The 24,142-nt window shown below is 40.4% G+C and overlaps 1 protein-coding gene across 2 annotated transcripts in view; it reads left to right on the top strand.

Moving 5' to 3' along the window:
- The window catches only part of grin3a (glutamate receptor, ionotropic, N-methyl-D-aspartate 3A), a 187,586-nt gene extending 164,557 nt beyond the window's left edge, over positions 1-23,029 (top strand). For both annotated transcript variants that reach the window (XM_073048632.1, XM_073048633.1), the window contains exons 7-9: positions 16,575-16,739; positions 19,696-19,769; positions 21,938-23,029. In XM_073048632.1, the coding sequence (XP_072904733.1) occupies positions 16,575-16,739; positions 19,696-19,769; positions 21,938-22,274 (576 nt within the window). In that variant the 3' untranslated portion in view covers positions 22,275-23,029. The remainder of the gene's footprint in view (positions 1-16,574; positions 16,740-19,695; positions 19,770-21,937) is intronic.
- Positions 23,030-24,142: the final 1,113 nt, after the last annotated feature.

Genomic DNA, 24,142 nt, shown 5'->3' with positions numbered 1-24,142 from the left:
TTGCAGGAATAAGTGCCTGGAGGGAGATAAGTGTGGAGAGACAATTGGAGGAAGTAATCCTAATGGAAAGTGGAGAGGGTAGGTGAAGGTATGTTTAATGGTACTTTGGAGTTGTGAAGGATAACGTTGGATGCAAAAGCTGATGGGATGGTAGAATAAGGAAAAAAGGGACTCTATAGCTATTACTACAGTAGGAAGATAGAGTGAGTCACATCCTGAGAACATAGCTGAATAAAGGCAGGTGTGGCTTAGGCCCATGTAAGTAGTCATGGCTATCTCTTGGGTTTGGAGAATGAGGGAGGAGCCAAAGGAAAATAGTTCAGTATGAGAACCAGTTCTGTCAGACAGAAGAGTGTGATGGTGGAAGGAGATTGATTGCTATGTAGAACAGTCTATGTTCGAAGCCTTCCCCAGTTATACTCCCAACTCTTCTTCCACTGCATTGATGACTGCTTTGACACTGCTTCATGCACCCATGCTGACCTTGGCAATTTCATCAACCTTGCCTCTAAATTCCACACGGACAAATTCACTTGGGCTATCTCCAACATCTTCCTCCCCTTTCTTGATCTCTCTGTCTCCATCTCTGGAGGCAAACTGTCAACCAACATCTTTTATAAACCTACTGATTCCCATAGTTATCTAAACTATACATACCTCTTCCCACCTTATCTCCTGTAAAAATTCAATTCCATTTTCCCAGTGTCTTCTCCTCCACTGCACCTGTTCTCTGGATGCAGCTCTCCATTCAGTTCATCAGAGATGTCCTCCTTCTTTAAAGAACGGGGTTTCACTCCCTCTATTATTGATGCTGCCTTCTCCCGCATCTCCTCCATTTTCCATATACTGGCATCAACTAGGATGGTAATAGTTGGTGTTTCAATTAATTACAGTCACTCCCTCCCTCATGTCTCCCCACTAATCTCCCTCCAGGCACTTACCCATGCAAGTGGACTAAGTGCTACACTTGTCCATACACCTCCTCACTCAAGTTCATTCAGGACCCCAAACAGACCTTTCAGTTGAGGCAAAACTTCACCTGCGAATCTGATGGGGTTGTCCATTGTGTCTGGCGCTCCCAATGTAGCCTCTTCTACATTGTGAGACCCGCTGTAAATTGGGGGACTGCTTCATCGAGCACCTCCGCACCATCCACCACAAGCACGACATCCCAGTGGCCAAACATTTTAGTTCTGATCCCCATATCCATTCCAAAATGTCAACCAATGGCCTCCTCTTGTGTCAGGATGAGGCCACCCTCAGGGTGTAGGAGCAACACCTTCTATTCCACCTGGGTACCTGCTAACCTGATGCCATGAATATCAATTTCTCCTTCCGGTGAACAAAATTCACCCCCCCCCTCCCCAATCCTTCTTCTATTCCCCACTTTGAATTTTTACTTCTTCTCACCTGGTTACTATTTTTTTCTGGGTCACTTTCTCCTGTAGTCCACTATCATCTCCTGTCAGATTCTTTCTTCTCCAGCCCTTGTGACCTTTCCCACCCACCTGACTTTACCCATCACCTTCCAGCTAGTCTCCTTTCTGATTCAGGCATATCCCCCCCTTCCATCTCAAACCTGAAGAAGGGACAAAACGTCGACTGTTTACTCTTTTACGTAGATGCTGCCTGACCTGCTGAATTCCTCCAGCATTCGGATTTCCACCAGCTGCAGATTTTCTTGTGTAAGTGACTAGATTCAAAGGTTCATTTTATTATCAAAGTATGTATGCTGAATACAACTCTGAGATTTGTCTTCTCCAGATAGCCATAAAATATAGAAACCAGAAGTAGTTGAAAGAAAGACATCAATCAACCCCCCAGCATGAAAAGAAAAAGAAACAAAAACTCACAAATCCCAACCCCATCCCCCAACCCCTTCCTCGCACAAAACTACCTGATCACCTAAACCCCACCCCTGCTCGCCAGTTGCCAATTACAAAGGATGGACGTGAACACAAAAAAATACATAGAACTGAAAGAAGTCAATAAGCACTGCAGTCCAATCCATAAATCACAAACTTTTGATAACATCTCCGAGAGCATCAGGACCCAGCGGCCTCTCTGAGGGAAGTGACTTGAACCCAGCAGCCTCTTCAAGACAGCATCTTAAATGGACCAATGAACTGGGGCAAGAGCTTGCAGGAGACAATACACAAGGACAGATCTCGGGTAGACAGACAGACACGGTCCCCAGGTTAAAATAGTTAGGATGGGTGCTGATGTTGGTTTGCCTGGTTACAGTAAGTGCAATTAGCAGCTAGAATGGCCCTCTGTGGCCTTTTCCAAACGTTCCAGCATCAATAAACCAGGACCTTGAACCTGAATGAGACCTCTACCATTGTCTTCTCTGTGGGGAACAACAGGCATTAGAAGCCATGAAGCACTTCAAAGGATGACAATCCTGTGGCAGAGGAGCTGTGTAGATCTTGAGACAAGTCAGACCAGAGCAGATACTTCTTCCATGTGGAAGAGTTAGAGGTGGCAAAACACAGCAGAAACTTCTCAATTTTCTGGTTGGCTTTTTCTGATTGAACATTGGCATGCAGATGATAGTCAGAGGAGAAACTCACTGAGGCGCGGTGGAAGGAACAGAAGGTTCACTAAAAGCGGGGAATGAATTGTGGGTTCCAATCTGACGCAATGTCCTGAGGGACACTGTGGAAGTGAACCACATGTTGGAGAGCCAGATCCACAGATTCAGTGGCTGATGGAATATTGCGGAGAGCAATAAAGTGGACCTCCTTGGAAAACCAGTCCATCACTGTCATGATCACTATGGCCTTGGCAGAAGGTGGCAAATCCATAATGAAATCCATGCTGGGAGAGGATCCATAATGAAGTCCTTGCTGGGAGAGGATGACCCTGGTGCCCAAGTCAGATGCATCCACCTCAACCACAAAAGGTCCTGAGGGGTTCAGATGGGGTAGAATGGGAGCGGTGTTGAAGAATCTCTCAAGATCCTTGAAAGGGTAGTCTACAGCAGCAGACCAGGTTATCCAGGAGGTGAGTGTTTTGGTGAGGGGGGTAAGAGCGGGGGCAATTTGGCTGTAGATGAAACTGCAGGGAGAAGTTGGTGAAGTCCAAGAAATGCTGTAGCTCTTTGAGGGAGCACGTTTGGGGCCATTAAACGACATCACACACTTTATCTGCTTCTCTGATTATGTATTGGGATGAAAGGATGCAACCCAGGAAGGAAGTGGTCTTGGGGGTCATTGGAGAAGATGACGATCTTGTTGAAGTGGACGAACACATACCTGTGTAGCATGTCTTGAAGGACCTCATTGATGAACACTTGGAAAATGACCGTACTGTTGGAAAGTCTGCAAGGCATCATCAAATATTCACAGTGGCCAAGGGGTGTTATAAATGTCATCTTCCACTCATCTCCCTGGCGGATGCAGATCAGGTCGTATGTGCTTTGTAGATCCAGTTTTGTGAAAATCTGGGCTCTGTGTAGTGTTTTGAATGTGCTATCCATCTAAGAGAGAGAGTGAAGGTTCTTAATGATGATTTTATTGAGTCTATGGTATTCAATGCAGAGATGGAGTCCCCCATCTTTCTTTTAGACAAAGAATAATCCTGCAACTGCTGAGGACTGAGATGTTCAGCTGAAGCCATGCTGTAGTGCTTTAGTGATGTAGTCATTCATGGCCTGGGTCTCAGGAGGGGAGAAGAAGAAGAGATGACCTCGAGGAGGGATGGTGCCTGGGAGGAGGTTGATCGTACAACGTGTGCTTTGTGAGGCAACAGGGAGCTGGCTTCTTTCAGAGATAATTTCTCCTGTACAGGGAACTCTGTTGCAGCCTTGACTGACAGGTTGGCATTAAGCTATAGTAGTTTGAATTTCTGCTACAATCTATTGCATTCCCAGGTAAAATGACCTGGATTGGATTTGAAAGCTGTCAAAGGCTGGTCAATGTATATCTGGTAAATTCTTCGTTCAGTACCAACAGTAACACCTCTATGTAGCCTAAGCAGGCTAATGCATCAAATTTAAAGAGTTCACTGAGACCAATCATTCAGTTACAGCAATGACCAATCTAATTGCTAGATGACAAAGAGCTAGAATGCCATCTAAAAATTATGCTCTTCCTCTCCTAATTTTCATCATATCCCATTCACTCATTATCCTTGAGCTTACTGACTTTTACACACACACACACACACACACACACACACACACACACACACACACACACACACACACACACACACACACACACACACACACACACACACACACACACACACACACACACACACACACACACACACACACACACACACACCCCCCCCCCCCCCCCCCCAGAGGAGTGCATGTTAAAATCTCAGGAGATAACAATCTTTCATCCAAAACTCATTCCCTATTACCTTAGCATTTGAAAGCCAATGAAGCAACTCAGAGGTGCAATCACTGTTATAGTACTGGAGAAGCAGCTGTCGGCTTACACACACTTGCATGACCAGAACCATAGCATCAGTCTTAGAGATAATGCTCAAGGGATTTGTATCACTCGGCATCAGCAAAACCTCACCTACACTTCTTTGAGATATTCCCTTGAGGTCTCATGGATTCACCTGTCAGATCAGTTTAAAATCATTCTTGTAGGACAGTTCGTCTAGCAGAGCAGAGTCCTTGAACTGTGTATTGACCCCATGACCTTCAGTCTCCAAGGAGAGGATGTAGTGCCTGTGAGCAGATGAGTTGCATTGCATTTTATTGAAGACAGTGTGTTTCCAATTCCCTGTTCAAGCAAACTGCTCAAGTACAGTTGGTGTTGTTTGTTGGATTCCCAAAGGTGAGCCACATGCCGAGAAATCACACGACAATGCTGTATGGCATTGAGCTAAACATTGCCTGCACCTTCTGCTCTACTGATAGAAGCCAAAAGTAGTTGCCAAAGATTGTTGCTGTGAAGCACCAGTTCAAAAGTATAAAGTGAAACTGAGGAATTTAGGTTGAACTAGTTCCAAATGTATTTTTCTATGACTAGAAGAACATGAGGAATAGAAGGAGGAATAAGCACTTAACCTTTAACCCTTCTCCAGAATTCAGCTGATTTCTTACCTCAGTAGCATTATTTCCCTGTATCCCATGAAGATTCTGAATATGCAATCGTTACTCTAAGCAATCTTCATTATAAAATATACAGCTTCCATAGTTTGTTTGGATAGAGAATCCAAAGATTCACTACCATCTAGCTGAAGAGGTCTCAGTCTTGAATAGCCATCTCCCTAATCAGAGATTCCTAAATTCATCTTCAGCTCTGTGACAAACCTAGAAAGCCACACAGGAATATTTACTACCTCAATGAAATCCTGTAAACTCAGAATAGAGACAGAAACTGCTTAATGTCTCCTCATCCCAGTAATCAATCTACTGAGCCATTGTAATAGGGAAGAGACCAATACATAAAATTTCCAGTGTAAATGCACAGGAGCCAAATATAAATTCAATGATATATGTTCTTCTTTATTTCCTTTCCTAATTGCTTGCTATTCCTGCATGTAAACTTCCAGTGACTTGTGAATAAGGACTCCCAGGTCCCTCTGAATACTGACAACTTTTGGTCTACTGCCGTGTAAAATACAGTCCATTTTTCCATTTATTTCTGTACTAATGCTGATGACCTTTTTCTATTTCTAAGTTGCTTTCCATCGTTCATGATGCCTCTCATTTTCTTAACATGCCTATAATCCCTCTAAATCTATTTACATTCTCCTCATTACCTGTTACTGTCACCAAGTTTTGTATCATCAGTAAACTTGGATATATCACACTGGGTCCCCTCATCCAAATCTTGGCATAGATTGCATATGGCACCAATCCCTGTTGCATCCCACTAGCCATTGTCTCTCAACTTGAAAATGACCCATTTATTCCAATTCCTCGTCTATATCAGTATAATAGAACATATGCTCTAATTTTGTTTGATAACCTATTCTGTGGCACTTTATGGAGGCTTTCTGAAAATCCAAATATATTAAATCCATTTGTTCCTCCTTATCTATACATTTGATTACAGCCCTAAGAACCTAACAGATTGTGAAAGATGATTTCTCTTCCACAAATCATGTTGACTGTACATTTGCATGATTCTTTTCTAACAGATGATGCTGAGGTACAGGAACCAAATCCTGAAGATTTATTGGTTTTGGGTGTCACTAATAGCTCCAATACTTACTATAATGTTATCATTGTAATGACAGGAACAAAGGTAATGTTTCAATTTCATGACCTTTCAATATATATTAAAATGCAAAGACAGTTGATGAGGTGAGAAAGAATGAAATGAAAGGGAAATTTCATGTTCGGGTGAATCAGGTGAGATGAAATCATAAAAAAGATACTGTACAAGATGACTGAAGGAGACAATATCAATTCACCAGAGAAACAATTAACAACACTGAATTAGAATCTGAAAGAGAAAAGAAAAATATTGTAGAATATTGCAATCCAAAAAAAGCTAAACAATGCATTTTCTCTGACATTGTTAAACTCAGTGCAAAGTCCAAAAGGCAGAAATGTGCACAATCAGAAAATGAGGCGCTATTCAAAAGGTGCCATATATAGCAGTTGATGCTGCATCCTGCACTTCTCTTGTTGAGGTATGGTGAAGATCATATCCATAGTGCCTTTAGAAGGGAGGAATCTACATCATATTCATAGACCAGCAACTTGCTTTCTAGGAGGAGTTGATTGAAGAGGAACTTGATGGTGACTTTCCCAGTGGCACATAGCAGAGAGACATCTCTGTAAATACAAGATGCCACCTTTCTTAAAGTCAGTCATAGTGGCACCATATTGGAATTACCGGGTAGGTCCTCCTCATCCCAGAAGTAGACAATGAGATTGTGGTGCGTGACCAAACTTTGCCAAGTTGTAGCACTAATGCAGGGATGCCAACTGCTCTGTTAATCTTTCTTTAACTTCCAGTAATTTTGCAGCCCCCCCCCCCAACATTCTTTCTTTTTTCATTCCCCATTCTGGTTCCCCTCTTACTCCTCTTCTCCTCACCTGCCCATCATCTCACTCTGGTGCCCCTCCTCCTTCCCTTTCTCCATGGTCCACTCTCCTCTCCTATCCAATTCCATCTTCTTCAGCCCTTTACTTTTTTCACCTATCATCTACCAGTTTCTCACTTTACTCCCCCTCCCTGACCCACCTCCCTCCTCACTTGGTTTCACCTATCACCTGCCAGCTTGTAATCCTTCCTCTCCACCCACCTTCTTATTCTGGCTTCTTCCCCTTCCATTCCGGTCCCAATGAAGGGTCTCAGCTTGAAACATTGACTGCTTACTCCCCTCCTTAGTTGCTGCCTGACATGCTGAATTCCTCTAGCATTTTGTGTGTATGTGGCATCTGCTCTAGAGGGTTTGTTACTTTTCAGTTGGCATAGTCACTTTTCAATGCCTTGTCTGAGTGTAACAAACTGAAATGTGGCTTGGGAAGTCAAGGGTACTCATCTCAAAGACAGTTAAGGAGTTCACTGTGTGCTGTGAACTGTTCTTTACAGTGGGCTCTGACTGCCTCTCTCTCCTAGATCACTTCACTTCCATCTTTGGCTCTCGGGGGGGTGGGGTATTTGGATATTTAGTCTGTAGGTAACCTTGACATTGCTGAAGAATCCAAGAATGTCATGGTTATTAGTGAAGTTCTGGATTGTTTGCACTCTTTCCACCCACTTGTTATTTAGGTCACTGGTTTTCTATTAGTCCACAGCCTTTGGTTGCTTAAAGAGTTGTTTCTTTTCTTGAAAAGAGGTAAAGCTTCCAAACCAAGATACTTGCACTAGCTCTTCTGGTCATTTTCATCTAATCAATCCTGGTGTTTTCTGATGAAGAAAGCAAGAATCTCTTCACAGGAGCTAATTAGGCTGGGTACCAGAGCTCTCCGAATGGTCTGAATAACATGTGGCTCCTATTGTATGAGAGGCACTGGGTTATTTCTGAGGCTTTGGCTCTGAGAGCTTCACCACCGATTCTCCTGAAATATGTTTTCTGTTGCCACCATGGTTCTTTTTTTTTTGTAATTTATTTTTTTATTGAAGTTCATCAAACAAGCATTTCCATAAGATGTATTCCAGACATTGTACATATACATCATATAATCATATATATCACAAAATCTCCACAAAGTATTTATCTGGGGTATACACTTATAGAAAAGAGTGGAAAGAAAAAACAAGCAAAAGGAAAGAACTATGTACAAGTAGGGAGTGATTTTTTTTGTACAACAGATTCATTGATTTGTGAGAATAAAATCAGGCCTATGAGGCATTATGTAGTTAAACCATTTTTCCCAGTATGAACCAAATTGTTCCAGCTTATGATTAACAGCTGCTGTTATCTTCTCCATTTTGTAAATGTCCATTGTAATTTCCATCCATGTATTTAAAGTTGGGCTCTCCTGTGATAACCATTTCCTAGTAAGAGTCTTTTTACCAGCCACCAACAGTATATTCATTAAATAGTTATCTCTTTTCAACCATTCTTGAGGTATATATCCAAAATATATGGTCTTACTCTCCAAAGGTATTTCACATTTAAAGATGTCTTGTAGGGCATTGTGTATCCCCCTCCAATAGTTTTTGATAACAGGGCAGTCCCAAAAAGTATGATAATAATTTGCATTTTGATTTCCACAATTTCTCCAGCAAACAGGGAGGTTACCATCATAATGGGATTTCTGAGAGGGTTCCTGGTTCTGAGTGTTGATGAAGTTAATAGTGTAAGACAATGCCAGTATCTGGATTGGCTGTATTACCATGTGATCTTGGTCTTTTATGTCTAGCAAAATTAGGTGAATCTGACAGGCAAGTGGAAGTCCAGTGTTGCCCCTGCAGCCTAAACAAAGGTGACCACAAGCGAATCAGCAAACCTGCATTTTGTCTCCCCAACAGAGAACGGTTGCATCATAAGTAGTAAACAAGATGCATTTAATTGAAAAGAATACAAGTAAATCATTGTTTCACATGTAGTATTTAGAAGCCTGGAATGAAAGAAATATAGAGGTAGAAGAGCAGGAGTTAAATCTTCAACAGTTACCTAGCAGATGGAAGTTGATGGAAGTGGGACAATGGTAATGGTTGATTGGTTCTCCAGTCACTGAAAACCCAATACTGCCTTTGGTATTTTCCCCCTTTGAGTAGGACAATTATTTTAGTAGGATTTAATCCTGGAAAAAAGTATGGAGTCTAAAGCATAATACCTCACCATGTTGCTCACAAATTTTATTGTGCTGATAGTGCTATTTATAATTTTAATTGTTGAGGTTCAAAATGTAATTGCAGATAATTGGAGCAGAAATTTAATTTGACTTTTTGACCAAAAATGATCCATTGCATTTTTGGAGTGGTGAATTTAAGAAAACATCTTTAAAGGAGGAAGTGAGTTCTTATGCTGTCAACTTATCTGCAGGGGTAGCTGGCCTGGAAAATGTTGACGCCATTACTTTAGTTCAATTAATTTTAGTAATTTTGAATGATTCAGCATTAAGAGGAGGAATGCCTATGGCAACTTAGAGTGGAAGGAGATACCAAGTGAGCTCATTGAGACAGAAAATATTCTGAGTATGAATGACAGAATAAATGGCTAGATGCTGTTTCTTGAAGCTGGAGGGGCACAGTCTCACATTGAGAAGACGAACATTTACACAGATGATTATAAGTCTGTGCACTTCTCTACCACAAAGGATTGATGTTCAGCTGTTAGATATTATCAGTGCTGAAATTTTCTCTGAACATAGTGTGTAGCACAGTAGAACTCAAGTAAACCTCTAGTCAATGGGAATCAAAAGCACTTTAATTCACTGTTGCACGGGGGAGGGTGATTGTGTTTTTATCTCAGCCCCGGACAATCATTCTAGGCTCAGCCATCTTCAATTGCTTTGTCAACAGTTTCTATCAATCATAAGGTCAGAGTTAGCAATATTCACTACTGGCTCAAAGTATCTGCAGTGGATGCAATCTCGCATGCTCTCCACTCGGTCTTGAACCACCTGGACGACTGCAATACCTACACCTGGCTGCTGTTTATTGATTACAGCTCAGCGTTCAACAGCATCATCCCCTCAGCATTAATCCTCAAGCTTCAACTAGGTCCCTCTGCCACTAGATCCTCGACTTCCTCATCGGCGGACCACAGTCAGTGTGGACTGAAAATAACGTATCTCCTCACTGACTATTAATGCAGACACACATGGGCCCAACACCTTAATGCAATTACAATGGCATGCCATTGGCTGTATTTCATTGGGAGTTTGAAGAGATTTGGTATGTTACTAAGGACTTCAGCAAATTTCTACAGATATACAGTGGAGAGCATTCTAACTGGTTATATCACTATTTGGTGTGGAGGCCCCAATGCACTGTATTGGAAATTGCTGCAGGGGGTTGTAAATTCATGGACACCAGCCTCTCCACCACCAAGGAGATCTTCAAAAGGCGATCCCTCACAAAGGTGGAATACATCATTAAGAACCCCCACCATCCAGGAACTTGAAAACATATGCCCTTTGCTTTATGATCACTGGCCTAAACGCTGGAGTTTCCTTCCTACCTGAACTACTAAAGGACCTTCAAGGAAGGTCAGTAATTTTTAATGAAGGCAGCTCAACATCACTTTCTCTAGAGCAAGTTGAGATGGATAATAAATGCTCACATTTGCCAGTAATTCTCACATCCTGAAAATGGGTAAAGAGCAAATTAACCTTTAGCTAGCTCAGTCAGCTTCAAGTTCTCATGTTCCTAAAAACCTGAAAGGGTTTGGGGTACCTTCATGATCTTGGTATTCCAACACTGCCAGATACATCTGAAACCACAATAGGGTGCCCTTACTTTCCATGTACGCTGGGACGGAACTCAGTCTGTGTGACACTTAGGTGAACCTGACCTGACCTGGACATAATCCATAGCTCCAGGTGTGCTACTATCAAAATTTGTTTTAATTACAGCATGGTTGAACTTCATAAAAGAGAATTTTCACCAGGCCCCTGAGAGTTCTAAGTAATTCTTCTCACACACAAGAGCTTCAGTAAGGTTTGTTCACCCCGGATTAAACAAGGGTAGCAAGGGTTGCAAGGAACTTCACATCAAAATAGACAAAAAAACATGTTTATTAGTCTGTGAAAGTCAGAGCATTTGAACAAAATATAGTCTATCCATCTCAGCCCATGAAATGAAACTCAGCCAGCTAAAGAATTGCAAAATATTTAATAGGCTGCTTGAAATTACTGACAGGCACAGCCTGTGCTCAATACCGCACAGACATTTTGTGGTGAGGCAGGCACATTTCAAAATTATACAGCACTCAGTACCAATGTATAGATGGAATTTTAAGAGCAGAATCAACCACTGGAATTAAGCTTAATTAATTGCAATTGGAGATCATTTTCAGATTGCATTCTCCAATTTGCTCAGAAAAGAAATGTGGCTGCGATACCCTCATTAAAGAGATGTGAGAGTATAACTTGTACTCACAGTTCAATGGAGCATTACTATATTACTGGAGGTGGAACTTTTCAGATGAGAAATCAGACTCTTCCCACCAACGTCAACATTTTCTCTCAACGAAAATTAAAAAGAATTGCTATTACCTCATATTCCTTCTGGAGCTTGCTATGCACAAGTTGTTTTTGTTCTATTCATGTTCTTTTACCATTATCATAACATCTTAGAGTGGTTACGGCCAATTATTATGAATCTAAGAAAAAAGTCACTATATATAGAGTGCTAAGTGAGTTTGATAACTCAATTGCATTCATTCTTGTTATTTATGGATTTAATACTAATATAAGTTCAAGATCACTTGTTTGCAGAGTAAAATAATCATCCCAGTAACTACACTACCCCATTAATAGCCCTCAATGGTGTGTTGTTAAAGTTCACGGAGACAAAAACCTAGAAGGTTGTAAAATGGGTTCTCAGACACTAACATTCATTTTACACTCTTCCTTAAGAATGTGATGCAGATATCACTAATAGAAATGAATTTAATGCCCATCTTCTAATTTTCCTTGAGAACATGCTGAGCAACCAGCACTTTGAACCCCTCAAGCTTTGGAATGAAGGTTCTCCAACAGTACTGCTAGATGGGGAGTTTGAGAATTTTGACCCAGCTCAACGAAGGGTCTGGCATTTATTTTCTAACTAGGATGCTGTGTGAATTTTGGAAACTGCAATGGTCATACAAAATATTTTGAGAGATGATGCCAAGTATTCTTAATGAGTGAATGCAGTCTAGATGATGCATTTAGGAGATATGTGCTCCACTTGTGAAAGGAAGGAATATTTAATGTGGAGTATTCAATAAGAGGTTTCAATTAAATATATGGTGATACAGGTGCAAATTCTATCATTGGCAATTCAGTAAATGATCAAAGTCAGGCTTATTGTCATATACACAAGTACTTGTATGCATAGGTGTAATGAAATCCTTACTTGCATCATAGGCACTGAACATCACATAAGCAGCATTCACAAGAAAAACATAAATTATATCCATTTTTTACATGTTAGAACAAATAAAGTCCATTTTAGGGTGAAGTGATTGAAATGGTCATTTATTGCTGAAATGTAATGGGAGAAATGAAGTAGCTGTTCTTGAACTTGATAATATGGAGCCTCAAATGTCTGTACTACCTGCCTGATGGTAACTGCCAAAAGCTGCAATGATCCATTCGTTGGGGATCTTTGATGGCAAATCTTGCCTTCTTGAGGTAGCATCTCGTACAGATACTTCCAGTGGTAGGGATGGATCTATCTAGAACTGAAAAGACACTGATGTTAAAAGCCTAGCAGGCTCATTAGTGCACTAGGAGCTGGAAATCTGCTGTCCTTGCCTGCTTTGATTTTTATTTGTTTCAAGACCCACAGTGATTAGGTTGCCTCTTAAGCTCTGAAATGACCTCGCATACTAGATATTAGGCCAATTAGGACTGGCATTACTAGTGATGCTGTATCCTGTAATGGAAAATATGTGTATCTCCTCAGCAACAGGTTTCTGTGTCACTAAAATAAAACTTAGCCAAGCCAAGTTACCAGTGCAAATTGTTCTTGCGCTGTGTGCCGGTGTAGGAATGCCTGCCATGTAATGATGCCAGAAAATTGCTTTTAAAATAAGTAATTCAGAATAAGTGTAACTCAAAGCAAGTTGATAAAAATGGCAACTTCTCTCCTTAGTAGCTCCCTCACACCCCCATGCCAGGCCACCCCCCGACAGCCAGCAAAAAAAAAACGTCTTCTGCTTCTAATTGTCACAGACACCAAACTTTACACCCATTTTGGTCAAAGTTACAGCAGGAAATTTTCATATATGGCTCTTGAACCTGGGTGCAGAACATTTATAATGAGCTGCAATGCATATAATGCATTAAATAATGCAAAAATTGTTCAGTGTGCTCACATCCAAATTTCTTCTACTTTTTCTGTCAGATATTTGTTTTCTTCAGTAGCAGGTGGGAATATCTAGTAGGGTTGCATTCATTACCAATGCAAAGTGCAAAAATTAAATTCTGCTGCTGCACTGACTTGGGCAAACCATTTATTTCCTTGCACTCTTTGACTTTATCGCTGCCAGCTGTATCTCTGCATCAATTAATTGCTGTCATGTAAAATAATGTTCGTATATGGTCAGTGTGGAGAGCTTTTGCTGCCACCTTCCGTATAAATTTAAAACTACAACCATGAAACGGGAAAAATACTTGTGTGTGTTGCTTTGGATTATCAGCACCTGCAGACTTTCTTATGTTTATACATTCAAACTGAAATGCAATTTGCTGACAGCTAGGTCATTTGAATGAGAATTTAAAGTGTAGTTCCATTTTCATTCTTTACTGGATGATTAAGATCCATGGTACTATTTCACACGCTGGTGGGGGGCATCCTCCATGTTCTTCCCAATAATTGTTCTTCAAGTAACCATCACTAAAACAGATGATCATATTAGTTTTGGGGAAGATTCCTAAATTGGCTGCAGCATTTCCTGCATTACAACAGTGTTTATATTTCAAAGAATATTATTGGCTGTAAAGCACTTAAGGAGGTCTAGATGAGTTGAAAGGCTCTCTCCTTTAAACAGGGTCATGAGTGGCTTCCTAACTTCCTCTATATTGTATCTTTTATTCAACATGTCTGCCTATTTCTGTTTTGTATTTATCTGTAATTCTGCACACTCCATCTCTGTTTCCACTTTGTGATTTCTACTACACTTCTGCAGGCTTGGCTGACTAAATTGAGAGAGATACTACACAATACAGAAACGGGCCCTGAAGCTCAATGCATCAACACCAACCATCAAACACCTATATATATTGCTTCCATTATAGTCTCCCCATTTTACCATCAACTCCCTCACCACCACCCAAAATACCACTCACCTGCACAAATTTTAGTGGCTAATGAACCTACAAATTTGCATGTCTTTGAGAGATGGATGGAAACTAGACTATCTAGATGAAACCCACAACAAACTGCAAATACAAAAAGAAAGAAATAATAAGAAGAAATTAGTAAACAATAAATATTGAGAACATGAGATAAAGAGTCCTTGAAAATGAGTCCATAGGTTGTAGGAACGTTTTAATGATGGGGCAAGTAAAGTTGAATGAAGTTATTCCCTTTGGTTCAAGAGTCTGATGGTTGAGGGGTAATAACTGTTCCTGAACCTGGTGGTGTGAGTCCTGAGGCTCCTGTACCTTACTCCTGATGGCAACAGTGAAAAGAGAGCATGTCCTGGGTGAAGGGGGTCATGGTCACTATGATAGATGATACCTTCCTGTGATGTCTCGTATACATGTGCTCAGTGGTGGGGAGAGCTTTACCTGTGATAAACTAGGTTCTGTCCACTACTTTTTGTAGGATTTTCCAATCAAGGGCATTGGTGTTTCCATACCAGGCTGTGGTGCAGCCTGTTAATATACTCTCCACCACACATCTATAGAAGTTTGTTGAAGTTTTAGCAGTCATGCTGAATCTTCACAAATTCCTAAGGAAGTAGAGGGGCTGCCATGCTTTCTTCATAATTGCACTTACGGGCTGGGCCCAGGACAGGTCCTCTGAAAGAATAACACCCAGGACTTTAAAGTTGCTGACTCTCTCCACCTCAGATTCTCCAATGAGGACCTCGTGGACCTCTGGTTTCTGCCTCCTGAAGTCAATAATCAGCACCTTGGTCTTGCTAACAGTGAACAAAAGGTTTTTGTTATGGCACCACTCAGCCAGATTTTCAATCATCACCACCTTTGATTTGGCGTACGACAGTGGTACCAGCGGCAAATTTTAATATGGTATTGAGGGTGTGGTTAGACACCCAGTTATATGTGTAAAGCCAGTAGAGCTGTGGGTAAGCACACAGCCTTGTGATGCATCTGTGCTGATGGAGATCGTGGAGGAGATGTCGTAGCCAATCCAAACTGACCAGGGTCAGCGTGTAAGAAAATCGAGGATCTAGTTGCATAAGGAGGTATTGAAGACAAAGTCTTGAAGCTTATAAATTAGTTTTGAGGGGGTAACGGCATTGAACACTGAGCTGAAGTTGATAAAGAGCATCCTTTTGCATGCATTATTGCTGTCCAAATGTTCACGATGAAGTGGCACCTGCTGTGGACCTGTAGCTCTGGTAGGCGAATTGCAGCAAAACCAAATTGATTCTCAGGCAGGAGTTGATATCTTGCTTCACCAACCTGTCCAAAGCACTTCTTCAGAGTGGATGTACAATAAGTGCTACTGGATGATAATCATTGAGGCAGGTTCCACGTTCTTCTCAGACACTGGTATAATTGATGCCTGCTTTAAGCAGGTGGTTACCTTAGACTACAGATGCGAGAGGTTAAAGATCTCAGTGAACTCTCTAGCCTGTTGATCAGCACAGGTTTTTAGTACTTGGCCAGATGTCCCATCAGAACTGAATGCTTTTCATGGGTTTACCCTCCTAAAGCCTGCTCGCATGTCGGCCTCAGAGTCTGAAATCACAGGATCATCAGGATCTGTGCGAGTTCATGACAGTTCCTCCATGTTTTGATGGTCAAAGTGAGCATAACAGGTGTTTTGCTCATCTGCCGCTCAATTCAACTTTGCAAGAGGTAATGGTATTCAGGAAGCAACTCCATCAGCTGCTTCATTGGGATGGATAAAAATGGGCTAAATGGCTTAATCGATCATCCAGATAGCCTAATTCAATGGCCAAATGGCTTAATTTTGCTCCTATGTCTTATGATCTTATCAGGGAGAAGATAGGAGAATGGAGCTGAGAGGGAAAATGGATCAGCCATGATGAAATGGTAGAGCAGACTCAATGAGCCAACTGACCTAATTCTGCTCCTATATCTTATGGTCTTACTTTTTTATTGCATATGATCAAATCTAACACAGTCCTCTAAAACTTAATTCAGCCAACATGTTCTTTCAGCCATGCATTGTTAGGTGGCTACCACTGTAACTGAAGCTTTTTTTTGAAGGGATTTGTTGAGGTGGTAGAAGTTTGGGCGCAGCAAATTAATGCACAATGGCAAACCTCTTATATATGCAGTAATTAAACCAAGGTTGACAGTAAAATCTCCTTTCTGTCCACAGACTTTACAAATGGGTATCAAGCATTTCTCCGGCCTCTTTGTGATGCTTTGTATTGGCGTTGCTGGTTCCCTTTTCGCAACAGTTGGCGAGCACATCATCTATAGGCTAGTTCTTCCACGGATCAAGAGGAAGCCAAGGCTGAAGTACTGGCTCCATACAAGCCAGGTATGCTCCAGTGTAAATGCATCTGCCCTCTATTGATAACAGCAGCTGGTGTTCACCATCAGCTTCAATTAGGCAGAACTTTAGAAGTGGAGGATAGCCACCAAATGGGGCTGCATTTCTTAGCAAGCATTTCTGTAATTTCCTTTGAAACGAAACAGGTTCAGGAACATTTTTAGACCTTGTGTGTATTTCTAGGGTAGAAATCAGAAATGATATAACTGTGATGAATTCACTCGCTGAAATACAACACAACACCCTTAGAGATTCTGTACAGTGATAGTTTTATGAATTATTTTTGGATACACATAAAGCAACTTCTATGAAATTAGAAAGTAACAGATATAGTAGAGAACCAACTGTCAAAAAATTATCAAGGGAGTACAACCAGGAGATGACTTTACCTGGCCTGAATGAGAAATTAGATAAATTCCATCTCAAATCTAAAAGGAAAATATTCTAAAATTATCAATTCAAAGCTTTCATCAGTGTATAATTTCACAACATCCTCTACACACAATTTTTCCACCTAATGCGACACTATTGGAGCTTTCCCCAAGCCTTCATGTCATTTACTGTTTAGAATATCTCTTAACAATTCTTTTTCTGCCCCAGTTAAAGCACTGATCTTAATTCGGTCTGTTATCAGACCTATGTGTTCCCAACTTTGATGACATATTGGACCCCAAGTTGAACCTCACACCATGTTGCTGAGATTTTCTATTTCAGCCACCAGGACATCTCCTGACATAAGCTCTACCTTGGCTCACTCAGGCCTTTGAGAACTTTTGAGCAGGCACAGTCTTGGTGGCTTCCCTCATTTTGTTCTTCACCAACTTTTAGTTATTCTGACATGTGCTGCTGCTGTTGCAACTCATTCAACACTTTGTACAATCAGTCATGGTTAAGAAATGGCCCAATTTTAAAGTTCTCTACATATTCAAACTCCTTCACGGCTTACTGCATCGCCACCTCAATGTCTTCTTTCTACCATTGAACCCACTGCAGTATCTCAGCTTTTCTAATTTTACCCTCTTGATCATTTTCAATTTTTTTTGTTCCACACTTGACAGCTAAATATTTAGCTGGCAACTTGGTTCTGGTGATCCCTCGCGAAGTATCTCCTTCTCTGTATCTCTCTATCGTTTTTTGAGATTCCAACTTTGCCAAAGAGTTTGGTGCTGTACCCCAATGTCTCCTTACAAGAACACAAGAAGTAGAAGCTTGCCACTGGACTTGTTCCACCATTCAATTATTCCCCAAAGCCTTTCTACCCGCAGGAAGACACAAGCGGCACTATAAATGAACCATAAGTAACAGAAATAGGCCCTTTTGGGCCCACCTCATTCATGCCAATCTTGATGCCTATTCACATGAATCCCATTTCCCTACATTTGCACCCGTACCTCCGCAGCTTCCCTATCCAAGTACCTGTCCAAATGCCTTTTAAACAGTATAATTATACCCGTCTTTACTACCTTCTCTGACAGATATTCACCACCCTCTGAATAACAGGCTTACCCTTCAGTTCTCCTGAAATTTCTCCCCTATCAATTTAAATATGTGACCTTTAGTTCAAGGCCACCTTGCCCTGGGACAAGAATTCTGACTATCTATCCTAACTATGGTCCTCATAATTTTATGAATCTTTGTGGGTTCTCCTCACCACTATCTACATTCTATTGAGAATAAATACAACCCATCATCCAATCTTATCTTATAACTACAGTTAAGGTAGTATAATGCTCCCTTCCCAAAGCCTCCACATCCTTCCCATAGTAACCATGGCAACCAGAATTGCACACAATACTCCAAATATTGCTTAAATAAAGTTTTATATAGCTGCAACATGGCATCGCATCTCTTATACTTAATGCCTTAGTGTATGAAGGTAAACATACTGAATGCCTTCTTCAGTTTCTGTGACAACATTTTCAAAGATATGGACTTGCATCCCAAGGTCTCCCTGTATGTAAACTCTCCTCAGTCCCTACCATATGCTTTGTGCGTTCTACAAGAATTTTGTCTCCCAAAGTGCATTATCTCACACTTATCACACCTATAGAACAGTACAGCACAGGAACAGACCCTTTGGCCCACAATGTTGTGTTAGGCCAGCTAAAAATTAAATTAAAATCCTCAAAAACCTATTGCTTCTACCTAAACAATGTCTATATCCCTCCATCTTCCTCACATTCATGTGTCCAACTAAATGTCTCTTAAAAGCATCTAATATATTTGCCTGTACCACCATACCAGGCAGCACATTCCAAGCAACCACCATTCCCTGAGTAAAAAGCTTACCCCTCACATCCCCTCTGAACCTACCCCCTCTCACATTCAATGCATGTCCTCTGCTATTAGAAATTTCTACCCAGGGAAATTGATGCTAGCTGTCTATACCTCTCATAATCTTATAAACCTCTATCAGATCTCCCCTCAGATCTCCACATATACATAGATATGTAATGGAACAATCTTGACTTGCCCTATTAGAGTAAAACTAATATTGTGCAGTATTATCTGGGACAAAACACCCTCTTTGGTCGGTGTCCTATTTATTCTCTCCTTCTACTGCTGGTGTGTACCAATCACAAAGTACACTAGAGCAACTCTTTAAGGCTTCTTTGGCAGCACCTTCAAGTTGTTCTCCTGTACCATATGGAAAGACAAGGACACTGGATGGGAATGCTGCCTTCTGAGATTTTCATTCCAAGTTTTACGCTTGCTGGGGTTGGAACCATGTCAATGGGTGCTTGCCAGCTTACGCTCTACCCACCAGGACTGGAGGAGTAACTTCATCAGAAGGGTGGCAACAGTTTATAAAACATTACTCATTGTCACCTTCTCAGGGCCATTGGGTTAAGCCAATAAACACTAGCCATCAAAGTGTTGACCTCATCCTCTGGGCATATGAAAGGAAAGCCTAGGTTCTAACCAGAGTTTCTATGCTTCTCAGAGATTTCATCGTGCTTTGAATACGTCCTTCAATGATGAAGAGTTTCAGCACAAATTGAATCGACTGGAAAAGAGGTAAGAAAGCTTGGTGATGTCAATAGCTCTAATGCACTTGCATTTCTTTTTAATAAACCTGCTTAATAATGCAGACAAAGAAGTGGTAAGAGCTTGTTTTACAGTGGAAGTGTAGGTAGCATGCCAATGCTTTGAGTGGCTGAAGCTCTCTCCTAGTGTGCCTTCACCAATATCAACCATATAGAAACCACCATGTCCATTTCTGATACCTCAGTCAAACTCTATATTTACCTGGTCTCTTTCCTGTTCAATCCCTTTATTTTTCTTCACCACTCTCAGCTATGCCTGTTAAGTAGCCTCTGGAGTTCCCTCTCAATACATAAGATGCTGAAAATTCACCCCTTATGCAAGCATTTGGCCACACTACCCATAATGTCTTCTTACTTTTTTTTGTGACTTTGTGAAATATCTTGTTGGCTCTTTCTTCCACGCTAAAGGTTTTATATGAATGAAAATTGCTATTACTGCACAGACAATTAGAAATTGTTGGTGGGAAGTGTTTAAAATAATTAATAAGCTCTTCTGATGTGATAATTCAGATCAATGATAGCCTCATTTGTAAAGAAATGGGAAGCTATCAAAATATTTATTAAATAGTAGTAAATAGGAAAAGCAGATGATTAAAATCAGAATGCTATAAATAGAGAGAACTGAATTGCTAGCAGTCAAGCATATATTAGTCTTTGAGAGGCTGGAATCCCACTGGTGGAATGAATAATGAGCCATGATAAATTTAAATGGAATTATTTATTTTGAAAAAGACATTAAACCAACAAAATATGGGAGATTTAGAAACTTTTTAAAAATAGCAACTTGAACAATGGTCTGGAATGTAATGCATTTTAAGAGAATAATTTATTGGTTAACTGCAGTGGCAGGTCAGCCTGTTCCTGACCCTCTTATGAAAGGCAGAAACAAGCGGGATGCAGTGAACAACGCGCCTGACCTCCTGTCCCACCACTGGTCTCTCACGTTCAGGTTCGAGCGGCTACATTCCAAGCTGGCTGTACTTTACGTTAACTTTACACATGGCTTGGCTCAAATACATGTTCAATTTATTCACTTGAATGAAATTGCCAAATTTTATTGAAAAACAATATGTGTCCTTTTTATTCTAATCTTAATTAATTTTAAGAATTCTAAAATTCTTTATTATTCAATATAATAATAATGAAAACAAATTTCACAAGTATTTTTCTCACTTCCTTGCAGAAATTCTTACAATTATCAGAGAGAATAAACACTGGCTTCCTGATGATGTTATATGCCCCTTTTTATCAAATAGACCTTTGGGGAGATTAACTTAATTTTAAAACCGGCTCTTTTTTGCAGTTCTGTACAATGAATGGACAGTAACTCTGATACAGATGTAATTCCGGAGATGCATCATGTCCTTATGAATCCCTTTTGCTACATGAACATAAATTTACCACAGATTACCAGACCAAAGATTGTTGTAAGCTGTTCTTAAATATCAGTAGCAATGCTCATATCTATAAACAGATCTATACAGTGCAGAGTTATGTAACTGAGTTATTTTTTCTGTATGGAAATTACAAAGTTAGTGTTCCATTTACCCTATGATTTCAGTCAATAAAATTCCTCATGCATTTTTATATTGAGACAGAAAAAGAGTTTGTTGGGTCAAAATTCTCCATGTTATGCAAAGTCTTTTGCACATGGGAAGAAATACTGTAGAGTTAATTGAATTTCAGTATGTCGCTATTGGAGATGTTATTTGTGGTTGCATAATCTTTTAGTCTGCCTTGTCACAGTTAATGTCCCAAAATGGTGATAGTTACATTATAGGACAAATTTCAATTTTATGCTATGTAAAGGGATTTTGTGACTAAGAGTTAGAGGTTTTAAGCACCAGTTAAAGAGAGAGCGAGGAAGGGGGCAAGTTTGGAGCGGAAACTTTAATATCTTGAGTTTTAGCTAGCAAAAGCAGAACCACCAGTGTTGCCACTATGAAGTCAGATGATCAAGTGGTTAAAATTAAAGGAGCATAGATATCTCAAAAGAGTTGTGAAGCAGGAGAGGGTTACCGAGATAGAGAGAAGTAAAACCCACATTGTGTGTGCAGCAGTATTGTACAATAATGCATCTTCTATGGACATGCCTCTCTGGTTTAGGACTGATTCAAAACAGATTTATTTCATTTTCAGGTGTAATGTAAGGAATAACCGGCAAGTTGTGTGGAACACAGCCACCCATGCAAGCTGGAACAAACAGAAATATATTTTCAAAGACGATCAACAGCCTGAAATAAGATTGAAGTCCTCCGAGGCTGAGGTTCTGCCATCACTGGCAAAAGAGCTGCCTCGTGCCATCAATTCCAATGGCAAACCTGAGCCACTTGTGAAAGCCAGGCAGTCAGTCATTCATGAGCTGACAGAATTAGAGCAGCAGATTCAACTCATCAAACAAGAACTACAAAAAGCAATGAATAGGAAAAATGAATTGGAGGAGTATCAGAGAACAGTCAAGAAAGCAGAACCATAAAATGGGAACTGGTTAAAATAAATGTTGACAAAAACTCTATTTTTTTCTGAACTTTCCCCTCTTTGTAGAGTTGTATTTGGCATAAAAACCATGATACATAGTCAGTTTCTCCCCAACAAATGCAGTCACTGCCTTGTCCAAGAGGAGAAGCTAGAACTCGTATCAGAATTCCACTCTCGATTTTAATTTCTTCTTATTCATCTCAAAAGACCCATAAACACCAAGGTTAGCAGAAGAGATCTTGTGGGGAATTATATACAGCTTGGTCACAAATTAATATTTAGTTAACCTGCACTGTAGGTGCAGCCTTTTCTAAAACCTCTCAGTTCCCATCAGGTGATCAGAAAAGAAGCAGCCAAGATGATATTGGACTATTTTGTAAACACCATAGATTCTTTACTGATTGTAACATTTGGTGAGCTTCGGTCAAAGCAATGTACACTGCCAGAAACTTACAAGTTGGATCAGTGAAACCCATCTCTTTAGTGAACCACCAGTCAGGACTAATGAGGTCCCTTAAGACTTTGTGTAGGATGTTGTACACTGGAAACAATGAAAGCTTTAAATTATTGTGTAGCTTTTCATATTGACCTGCCTGACAGTCTGTGGGGACGTGAATCTTTCCTGACAATCCGTCTATTGATGTTTTGTTGTCACATTGTAAAGCAAAGAGGACATTCCTGGAAGTCATTAAATCTTTGTGAAAAGTGTCAATTTGTATATGGTTTTGAAAGTAAAGCCCTGATTTGTATTAATTCATTGTCTGCACAAATTCCCAACTTTCTCACAAACTTTGTGATTTCTCACTAACTCTGATTTATTCCCAGAAGCACTTGTATCTAACATGTCCACTGTAGGGGGATTTGGACCTGTTGTGGGCATCTGCTAGGAGACCTTCTTCCCTAGGAATGATTGCCCCAGTCATTATTCATTCCAAGGGACTTATTCCCAGAGACAGTATATCAGGGCAGGTTCTTCAAGTGAATGATTGCTTGAAGTGTGCCTTCCATGGGACAGACTTTCCAGAAAGTATAATATAGTTCACTGTTATTACTCCCTCAAGGAATCAACTCTTCAGAGAATACTCTTAGCTATCTTTTGGAAGGTGGCAGGAGCTTTGGTTGACAGTGTGGTGCCGTTTCTTTGTTGATCATGGTTCAAGAATTGCTATCTAGAATTGTGATATAAGCAGAGAACTTGCCTTTGATTCCATCTGATACATTTGACCAGAAGAATAACACAAGACACTGAGAACATGTCAGTGCTGTGCATCTAGAAGAGAAAGGAAATACAGTTTTTATCTTCATCTTATTACTAAAATCTCTGTTGTTAAATAATGTTAAGAAACATAATTTTCTCTTGATTTTCACATTCTCACCAGCAAATAAGTCTCGTCAAAATAATCTCTTGACTGTTTTACACTGTTTCCTGGAGTCATTGAAGCCTTTACCGCTTTTCACCCCTCCACTGCCAAAGAATTATAGAAGGGTATAACCACGAAGGTTGAGCCCTGTGCACCTTTGGAATATGGTAGCTTAACATGCAATGTTATGGCAAAAGCATAGCAACAGAATAGTCTCACAAAATACTAAAAAAACTAAACATTAGTTATGATTATTTTATCCTCTTTTAGAAATTTGGTGCTCTGACCATTCAGTCTGACGTTTGGACTTTGCCACACATAAGATTATAGAGACTGAGCATCGAAACACATCCTTCAGCCCACCAAGTCTGCAAGGCCAATAAGCACCCATATTACGTTTTACACTGATCCCACCTTAACCCATTTTACTTTCTCCATACTTGCAGCAATTTCCACCCTAGATTTTTTTCCTCACATCTATATGCTAGGACAATTTACAGTGCTA

The sequence above is a fragment of the Hemitrygon akajei genome, chromosome 6 (assembly GCF_048418815.1).
Source record: "Hemitrygon akajei chromosome 6, sHemAka1.3, whole genome shotgun sequence".
Classification (NCBI taxonomy): Eukaryota; Metazoa; Chordata; class Chondrichthyes; order Myliobatiformes; family Dasyatidae; genus Hemitrygon; species Hemitrygon akajei.
This window is presented reverse-complemented; position numbering and strand designations above follow the sequence as displayed.